General features: G+C 45.8%; 1 protein-coding gene across 2 annotated transcripts in view; it reads left to right on the top strand.

Annotated features, from left to right (window-relative positions):
* The first annotated feature begins 403 nt into the window (after positions 1 to 403).
* The window catches only part of SCN3B (sodium voltage-gated channel beta subunit 3), a 23,639-nt gene continuing 13,747 nt past the window's right edge, over positions 404 to 10,295 (top strand). The window contains exons 1-3 of one of the 2 annotated variants that reach the window (XM_079104570.1): positions 404 to 635; positions 1,941 to 2,020; positions 8,726 to 8,889. In XM_079104570.1, the coding sequence (XP_078960696.1) occupies positions 1,966 to 2,020; positions 8,726 to 8,889 (219 nt within the window). In that variant the 5' untranslated portion in view covers positions 404 to 635; positions 1,941 to 1,965. Of the gene's footprint in view, positions 636 to 1,174; positions 1,514 to 1,940; positions 2,021 to 8,725; positions 8,890 to 10,295 lie in introns of those variants that run through there. The other variant, XM_079104571.1, reaches the window with a different exon arrangement.

The following is a 10,295-nucleotide window of genomic DNA, read 5'->3' as shown; positions in this document are numbered from 1 at the left end:
AGGGCTGGTCTTTTATGTTGATGGAGTTTATGGTGCTGTGGCTTCTGCTCAGGAAGATATTTGGACGTTCTGTTGCTGTGTGTGTTATGATATGTTATGAGGGAGCATTTCCTGTGAGTGGTTCACTTACAGTCAGCTGTTACTCTGTGTTCCCTTTTGGAATATCAGTGTTAAGCTTCCCCTTTTAGCAAGAGAGCAGCAGGAGAATAAGAAGAAGGTAGCTGGGGGGCAGGCTTTTGTACCAATCTTTTCCTATTAATCTTGCACTTCAGTTCCAGCATTCCTAACCTGTTATGTCAATTTGGGTTTATAACTGAGTGTGAAGTTTCAGGTTTCCCTTCCAGAAATTGGGCGGAGACACTCAAGCAGCTGCGAGGACTAGGGAGCGGCTAAGAGTTGGAAGACGCCAAACCAGGACTGTTAAGAAAAAAGAAAGCAAGCAAGAAAGGAAGGAGGGAGGTAGGGAAAGAAAGAGGGAAGGAGAGAGGGAAGGAAAAGAAAAAGCGGTTAGAGCCATGAGGACCACGAAAAACCTGGGAAGGGAAGAGCAGTCCTCTTACCCCTGACTCCCAGTACTCTCCCCTCCACCGACATTTGGATCACCTCTCTGGGAGATGAAGTAAACACCGGCACAGGTGCGTCTCTCCCCTACCCGCTCGTCCTAAGAAAGGATTATCTTGCTGCATTCGTTGTTCTGGGATCCAATTAATCAAGGGTAGACGAAGGCTGGACAGGGAGAGCTGGAGGGGATGGGGTCGGAGGAAAGAAGCCAGGAGCCATTTAATGTGTACATTGCATATGACATCATTGCCTGAAAGAGATTTGGCCCTCCCCTTCCCGGAGCTGGAGGCAAGCGTATCTGCGGGAGCAGGAGTGGAGAGTTGCCTCTCGGAGGGTGTGAGTTGGTGGGAGGCGGTGGCGGCTGCTGGGGAGAAGTATCGAGGCGTAAGAGAGAGAGACCCTGATAGAGGCAGCAAGACAAGACACCTCCCGAGCTGGAGGTGTTTGCGCTGCGCGGGGCTCCGCCCCCGCTCCGCGGCGCGCTCGGCCCTGGGAGGGGCACGCCTGTCTGGGGGTGGGGAACGTGTGCCCAAGGGGGTGGGTCCGTGGTGGGGGTGGGGGCGGAGAGTCGCCTGCGCATGTCAAGGCTAACGGCACACACCGCCCGGGGGCCCTGAGAGGGGCAGCCGATCGCCTGCAACCCAGGGTCGGCACCCTGCACGATCCAGGGGCGAGCTCCGGGGCAGGGGCACCTTTTTTCTCTCCAACCTCCACGCCGACATCGCCAGCCCTACAGGAGCTTCCACCTCCTTCCCGGCCCCTCTGAACCCCCTGGGGAGCCGAGGTCGTTGTGTACAGGACCGACGTGGGACGAATTCTGTATCCCAGACGGGAGGCCCCAGTGGCTTCGGGTTCAGGGACACGCCCAGCAGAAGAAGCTGGGCCGGCTGGAAGAAGCCGGAGCTCCCGGGTCTGGGTGGATCCTGGTAGCTGTTGAAAGGGGAAGCGAGAGGTGAATCAACATGGACCCCTTCGACAGCCCAGCCTCCTAGAGCCAGCCGTGCGACTCCCTGCCGGGCTGAGCTTGCCCTGGGCGCAAGCCAGAAACGCGGGGGAGCAACTGGAATGAGAAGTTCCGGTGTGGGCGGGGAAGCTACTGTCCGTGGTCCTGAGTCGCATCCCGCAACCCGCTCCGGGGAGAGTGCGCGGCGCTGCTGATCGCTCCCTCGAATTGGGTTCTGCTGTGGGTTCTGCTGGGATAGGTTGGAGCTGAGACCGTCCCCGCTTCCCGGTTCCAAACGCCCGCAGAGCCTCTCCAGGCACAGCGCTTCGCCCTTCTTTCAGTCAGAAAGTCGCCCTCTTTGGGCAATTCGTCCCAAAGGGTTTCCTCGAAAGAATCTAAGGGCTCAGTCCTTGACTGAGGGAATCTCTCCCTTTAGCCCCGGAAAACACCCGCCGAAAAAGATGCCTGCCTTCAACAGATTGTTTCCCCTGGTTTCTCTGGTTCTCATCTACTGGGGTAAGTACCAGCACCCTGCCATGCATGATGCAGATAACAGTAATCATGCTAACGATAATAACACTTATTGATGTCGTTGGTGACAAAAAAGAAGCTCTGGTTGGCTTCCCTCTGTACATGTCTGCCAGACATGGAGATCTAAATGGGTTCCATGTGAGCCGGAATTTTAAGATTAGAAAGGCGCCTCCCGCTGCCCGGCAGCTTTATTCCCCCAACCTTCTTTGGTGGTTCTTTGACTTCTCCTCCTTTCGTGATCATTCCTAAGTACCCCCCACCCCCACCCTTTACTGAAAGGGAACGTGGCCACGTTCATTATAAAAAAAAAATCTTCCTTGCAGTTACATTTCCTTTCTCAGTGAGGAGTCAGTTCTCCTGGAAAGCTCGCTGGCTCTTCAAATTCATTTCTCTATATTTAATATAACAACAACAACAATACACAAGCTGGGTGGATTTTGAGAGTGAAAAATGCTTTGATTGTTGATCTATCTGCTTAATTTGGTAAGGAATAAGGGGAAAACAGGTTTAAGTCATTTGCTGCTGTGTATTCCATAAGTAGACAAACTGGGAAATGCTTTTTTGGAGGGGTGGTACACAAACATGTGGAACTAAGATGCTTTGATGTTTGGGGAGCTGGGGTTTTTTGCCCTCAGAAATGAATAAACTTGTCAGCAGTGAGAGACTGAGATGACCTTCCCGGCTCCAAATAAGTTACTCCTACACTTGCAACAGTAAGGCTAGGCAGAGCAATGTCAAGGGATGGGCTTGAAGTGGGGTGCCTGAATGTGTGCAAAGGGAGTTAAGAGTCTATGTGATAGTGTCTCACTCTGTGATAGAGACCGTATTTTACTTTGTGTCTCTGAGTCTCAGTGTCTGAATGTCTGCCCTAGCATGTGTATGAGCATGTTAGTATAGACATCTGAATGGAATGCTGTGAACATTGTGGGTGTGTGTATGTGCAGTTCTAGGCTCTAGGCATCTCTGCCTTGGTGTCTCTGATTAGATTCTTAAATCAAACATAGGTCTCTTTAGTTGTTAAATTGCTTTACATGATCTTTGCTACCTTTCTCCATGCTAAAATCAATATAAAAAGGATAATTGGATTGTGCCTACCCCCTTACTGAAAATAGACAAGTGGATTATGCTCCCATGCTTGGCATGAAATTCACGCCGCCTGTGCAGTGGCAGACATGCTGATGAGAATTGCCTTTTTGCCTTAGTATCACTTTGTCCAGTCTCTGGGTCTAACTCTGGCTGCCAGCATTATCTGAATTTTGCATGTGACTAGAGGCAGAGCCAAGCTTCCTGTTGGAAAAAAATGCCTGATGAGACAGGCTAGGAAGGATGAGGAGAGAGAATAATGCCAGCCCCAAAGGCAGTCTCACTGCCATCCAACCCCAGTGGAGTACACCAGACTTAGAGATGAAGCAGACATAATAGGTTGCCAATGAGCTCACCTGCCTTGAAGATTAAGGCTGAGATTTGCTCCAGGGAAATGCTAGGGATGTGAGGCTTAGGAGAGGTTAGTCTGACAGGATAAGAAAGAGTGTGGGCAAAGCTGAAGTTGTAGAGAAGGGTGTGGGTGAAGTCCACAAAGCCTTTCTTCCCAGACTCTAATTTAAGCATTTAGCATCCCTGTTTGAATTCCAGTGGAATGGTAGAGCATGCTATATAGCCCAGGAATTTTTTGCCTAGGACTTGCAAAGTCTGAGTTGCTTCTATTGTACAACCTAAGAGAATCTGTTTCCTTATATGTAAAGTTTGGAAGTTGTCATAGATGACATCTCACATTCCTGTCAGTTTCACAACTGAATGAAGCGGAAATGTTTACAGACTACTGCTAGAATTGTTGGAGTGCCCATCCTGCTCCTCCACCCCATCCCCCACAAATTTGGAAAATCTGAACACATTACATCTCTCCTTGCTCATTCTCAGCACCTTTTCAAACCTGGACGTTGGTTCACCAGACTCAGAAACTGCCAAAGGTAAAGAGGAGTACAGGACGCCTGGTTGTTAAATGTAAGAGAAAGAGCCTCACTTACAAATGCAATTTCATTTTATTTGCATGTAATTATAATATTGGGGAGCACTTAGCTAGACATGTTCCACCTTCTCAAACTGATTTTTTTACATGATGGCCAGTATGAATAGAAAGAGTCTTCTCCATGTACTTTCTGCATGTATTGAAAAAAGCTCACTTATTTCTCTTAATAAATCATATAATTTTAAGAGTTTTAAAACCTACAGTTGGCTGATGCTTCACAGTTTACAAAGCAATTTTCTATTCAATACTTCTTTTGGTCTCCATATCAATTCTATGGGGTACTGAAGGGAAAGGAGTATTATTTCCAGTTTAGGGATGAGAGAATGAGTTCAGGGAGAGGAAAGAACTTGCTGGAGAATCCTGTCTTTTGACCTCATCTTCTGTTGCTCCTCTGTGGACACGTGCCGCTGTGCACAATTGCTGTCCTTTGCATTCCTCCTCTGATCCTTCCCTCCCCCTTTCCCCATGCCATCACCCATCCCTTAGCTCCCGGTTGCCTCTTCTCTTCTCTTCAGGTCTATTCTCCCGCTGGTCCCCTGTATTGGGGAATTTTTCCTCTTCCCTTAGTAGCCCTTCCTAGATCTCATTCCTTCAAGACCCTGCTAAATGACTGCCTAATCTGATGACCTCAGGAGTTTACATCTAAAACTAACTGCATTTATGACCCTGTTTTGGAAAACATTTACATTCGAATTAAAACCTTCATCACCTTATTGCAAAGGAAGCATTTTAGAGCGAGCTTAGGAGGGGCAGTTTGACTAAAGAAGAGAAAAATTCAGAGGCAATAGAGGAGTTGAACATAATTATCATCAATGCATCATAGTCTTTCTTCTCCTAAGTTTCTTCCTTATTACTATGGAAATTAAAAAGAAGTCCAAAGGTCAAATCATTTGACCAACATTATTCCAGGAGTTTATTATCATTGATAGGCAGCGATGTGAGTAGTTCTCCTCCCATACGTAGTCTTTCCTTGGATACCTACAGCATTACACAGTGGTTCACTGTAGACTTGGGAGTGGAGAAACGGACTTTGCTTCTCGATGGAAGGAGCAGGAAGTCATACTGCACAGGGCAAACCAATGAGGAGGGAGGCTTTGTGGCCATTTTGCAATGTACTATCCAGGACCTCAGGAGCAGTGTGCTTCTGCCTTGAAGCTAGACTTTGGCCAGGAGAAGGACAGCACTGGGCTTTCTGAGGATAGCTTGGATTATCATTCCTGAAAAGAAAAGGACTGCTCTACAGGCTGCTGCTAGACATTCACCATCCTGACTGCTTAGATCCCACCTTCCTCCCCTGGTGATAAATGGCCCGACTCTGCTCCTGTCCTGGCCACCTCATCTATTTGGTCACTAAAGCACACCCCTTTAGCCTATTCAACAGTGTTAACCCAGCAAATGATTCCCTTTTAAACCCCATTATCTCTTTTATCATCTTCATCCAAGCAAAATCATCTTCCAGTCTGACTACTGTACCAGCTTCCTATCTGTTCTTTCTGCTTCCACTCTGGTCCCCCTTTACTTCTCCAGTTTAGTCTCAAAAACGCCGAGTGATCATGTAATTTAGTACAAATCAGATCTGACCATGCTTCCACTCAGAACCCTCCAGGGCTCCCCATGTCACTCTAAGCAAAAGTCAAAGTTCTAACGTGGCCTATAAAACTGGCTGCCATCCTGCCCTGACCTCTCTTGCCAGTTTCATTCCTGCTACCCTGACTTTGTTTGCTGTATTTCTCACATTGCTAGCTCTTTGCAAAGAGCTTTCTTTCAATAGAAAGACAGGCAGTGGTGTGCTGGAGACTGAGGGGTGAAGAAATAGATTTGACCTCTTGACAGAAAGAGCAGGACTTCGTATTGCAAAGGGCAAGCAGATGAAGTGGGAGGGCTTTGTGGCCTTTTTGCAATGTGCTAACCAGGACCCCAGGAGCAGTGATTACTCTCTGCTCTTTGCTCTCTTGAATGTGACAAGCACAATCCTTTGGACCCTTGGCCCTCAAGTTGCTATTCCCCCTGCTTGGCATGATGTCACACAGCATACTTGTAGCTCATTCCCTCAGTGACTGCCCCATGTTACCTTCCCAGGAAGGCCACCTCTAATGACCCTCTGCATTCTACTCTCCCTTCCTCTCTCTTATCCTGTGTTTTGTTTTTCTCACAGTACTTATTACAATATAATGTAGTTTCTTTTCTTTCTCCTCACCTTGGAATTTGACTTGATGAGATTGGAGATGATTCTCTTTGGTTCGCAGTGCTTAGAATAATGCCCAGCACACGGTGGGTATTCAGTACATTTTTCAAATAAATGAGCAAACAAATGCAGGATAAAATAACATTAATAAGTGACATATAAAATGCATTCACACAAATACATAGAATTGTCATGGCAGATACATTGTTTTTAGCATTTTACTGGTGAATAAACTGAGTCTCAGAGAGGTTAGTGGATCAAACCCATTCCAAATACCATCTTCATCCTACCTCTATAGTTGTAACTGTGCTTTCCTTGGGACTTTACCTGTTCTGCTTCTGAGATCATCGACATTGAACTCACTTGTCTTTACCACCTCTTTGTTTAATATGGATGGACCCCAAGATGCCACGCTACAGAGTTCTTGCTGTATGCCCTCTGCCCCTCTGTATACTCACAAACTTCTGTACAAACAGTGCCTCCTTTTTTTAAAAGCAGGATTGTGATCAATATTTAAACTCATCACATGCTGAAGGTGTTTCTGATCAGTTTTCCCTGGATATGGACCCTCTCTTTATCAAATTATCAAGACCCTTATACAGATGCAAGAAAACACTAGCCCAGCTTACCTGAGAGTTTAAGAACCAATTAATATTTCTTTTATGCTGACTGTTTAAACCTCAAATTAATTATAGTACCAGTAGTTTTTTTTTTTTTTTTTTAGATGTTGGTAGGCCTTTATTTTATCTATTTATTTATATGTGGTGCTGAGGATCGAACCCAGTGCCTCACACATGCTAGGCAAGTGCTTTACCACTGAGATACAACCCCAGCCTTATAATGCCACTAGTTTTTAAACTCTTAAGTTTAAAAATGGAAATAAAATCTGTTGACTTCTAAGCCAATCACAGTATTAATTTTTGACTCAAAATTAGTTTATATCAGTCTCATCTTAATCTCCTATAGTTTAGAACTTTCAATAGATGGACAGGCTATTAATGATGAACTAGTTTCTTTTAAAAATGTCGATGTGTGTTGTTTATTTTTCTTCTTAGAAGTTCTATTTGTATCATTGGTTCATGAGAGGGCAATTTCAGAAGGAGCCTTCAGAGTCCTGACACAAGAATTCTTGGTGACCAGTTTATTTTTTAATCTTCCAAACCATGAGGCATAAACTCCCTTACTGGATAGTTTTTTGCATTTATAAATAGCTCTAATATTAGAAAATCTTTTTTTATTGTGCTAAGCTTATTTTTTTCTTATAAATTTTGAAGTTTGGTAAAATCAAATTTTCTTCCACCTGCCAGCTTCAAATATTTGAAGATAGGTATTTTCTGTGCCCAAGCTCAGCATCCCAAGTCCTCCCATTCTTTCCTTACAGACTTGAAGCCTGTCTGTGGGCCCCTCACCATCTTGTTCATCTTTGGGCATGCACTCATCAAACTTCCTTTTGAAAATGTGGCATTCCTGAACTATCATAGCAGTGCAGATTTGTTCTGAACACTGCAGAGGAACTGTACCTCCTTCCTTCTCCACACTGTGCATCTGTTAATGCAGCCCACAGTTGCTCTTGTTTTGTTTGACAGCTGTGTCCCACTTTCAATTTTCTGAATTTTCAATCTGATATATTTTTCTTGAAATAGAATTTGTCTAGAAGGCAAGAACTATAAGTCTAAACCTCCACATGGCATGTAAGGTGTCCCACAATCTGACCTCTCTAGAATTTTTACCTAGTCTCCCTCTACTCTTCATTGAGACTTGTTCTAGCTTAGTGGTCAGTCTATCATGTTCCCCAGGGTTGCTGCACTGTCCAAGTGTCAGAACCACCCACAGGTTTCTTAAAACGCAGATGTGGCTACATCTCTCCATGGCCTTAGAGCACTTGACACCCTCACACTGTGAAGTACACATAGAGATCTTCACAGCAGATCCATCTGGCTACCTTTCTGGTTTCAGCCTCACAGCCTCTCCCCTCTCTTCCCCAGGAGGAATATGTTTATCATAGGTAGAAACATCTAGGTTTCCCGTCTAGGTTATAAATGCCTGGAGGGTGTGGTTAGTGTTTTGTTCCTATTTTCATCTCCAGGCTAGCATAGACCTGGTATAGAGTGGATTTCAGTGAAGGCTGGTTGAAGACCGGGTGGGTGGATGGTCCATGGATGCCCTGTCTCCCACCTAGACTCTAAGACTTTGAGGGTAGGCACTAAGACTGTCCTGTGCTGCATCTCGATTGCTCCCAGGAGAAGGTTTTCATTCAACATCTGGGTCATCCATGTCTCCTTCATCTTGCTCTGTTGCTGTTCTGAGGGTGTATGCTTAGGGATCTTGGGTGTGGACTCAGGGAAACAGGTATTTTCAATTTTGTCTCATGATTCTTCTCTGTCTTCCCTCTCTCCCTCCTTGTTCTCCTCCGCCTCCCTCTGGTTGCCCCCTTTCCCACTGCCCGCTGTCCCTTCCCTATCCTCTGTGCTCCCTCCAGTCAGCGTCTGCTTCCCTGTATGTGTGGAAGTGCCCTCGGAGACGGAGGCTGTCCAGGGCAACCCTATGAAGCTGCGCTGCATTTCCTGCATGAAGAGGGAGGAGGTGGAGGCCACCACGGTGGTGGAGTGGTTCTACAGGCCCGAGGGCGGTAAAGATTTCCTTGTATGTCAGAATGCTGGCTCTGGCCTTTCTTGTGTTGCTCTGTGCTGTTGTATGCCTGGCTCCTGTGCCTGTCTGCAGGATGAGGATCTAACACTCACTGGCTCTTTTTCTTCCGAGCACTGACAGCTCCTGAGGAGATGACTTCCAGCCTTAGTTTAGCTCAGCTTTTGTGAAAGGGAGGGCACTTATCCTGCAAGAAGCAGCCCTGGTTACAGGCAGAGGAAGGAGGACAAAGAAATCAATCAATCGTATTGAGGGCCTACGCTAGGCTAGGCACCCTGCTAGGCCTCTTGCAGGTGTGTTCATTTCGTCTTCCCCACCATCCTGAGATGGATTCAATTGGTAAAGAAACTGAATGAACATGAAGCCTCATTATGTGAAACCACTCAGCTGTTTTAACTCTCACCTTCCCAGTGAAATAAGAATGGCAGGGATGACCAAGGTTGATATTCTACTGGTGTCCCCAGTACAACCACATCTGTACATAGAGGACTTACCTAGCTTTATAGTGGAGACTCGCTGCAACATGTGTCTCCCAGTGGTCATGCCTTCATCCTTCCCGCCAGGAATCCCCAGGCTTCCCCAGGATCTGGAAATGAAAGGATTTGCTCCTGGAAGAACAGAAAACTTTCCAACTCTACCAGTGTCACAAGCGATGTCAGTCTGGTTGGTTTGTGCCAGTGCTGATGTGGTTGTTATATGTTTGGGATACCACCTTGGAGATGACCATTACTGATACTTTTACTGACATTGGAGCAGGTTGCCTGGGGTTGATTCTTTACCCACACACTATTTGTGTCTGGGTCCATGTCCGTGTTGCTCAACCTCTTGGTGCTTTGGTTTCTTTATTTTTAAATGGGGACGTAAACTATAGCTATCTTATATAGGGTTGTTACCAGGACATATGAATTCTAACTCTTGATGCATTTAAAGCAGTTTCTGGAATATAGTAAGCATTATATTAAGTGTTTCCTAGAGAAAAAGATGCATATATGAGTGAATATTTATATTCACGTACATACCTGTATAGAAATATATACACATATAGAGAGGAGAGAGAGAAATGAGCAAACTGAGGCTCAAAGAGGTTAAGTTAGTAAGAGAGTTTAGATTTGACCCAGTTGGTCTGATAGCAGATTAAAGCCTCTTTTTAGGCCTCTGTCTTGCCTTCCTGTCTTGCACTTCTTCTCCACAGAGACTTTTAATGGAGACAACAGCAGAGTGAAGTTGAAATTGAGTTAGGTGTGCTCTTCTTTCTACTTGTCTTAAAGCCTTAACCTAGGTTCTATGTGCCATATTGGTGTAGATTGGCTCTACAAAGGTACCAAGACAGAAACCAGTAGAGACTTCCCAGAGCCTGGCTCAGGCTTGAGAGTGACACCTCCGTGAATCTGCAGCTGAAGGTA

Source organism: Sciurus vulgaris (assembly GCF_902686455.1).
Source record: "Sciurus vulgaris genome assembly, chromosome: 11".
Taxonomy (NCBI): Eukaryota; Metazoa; Chordata; class Mammalia; order Rodentia; family Sciuridae; genus Sciurus; species Sciurus vulgaris.
Note: the sequence above shows the minus strand (reverse complement) of the source record. Positions and strands in the feature narration are given on the sequence as shown.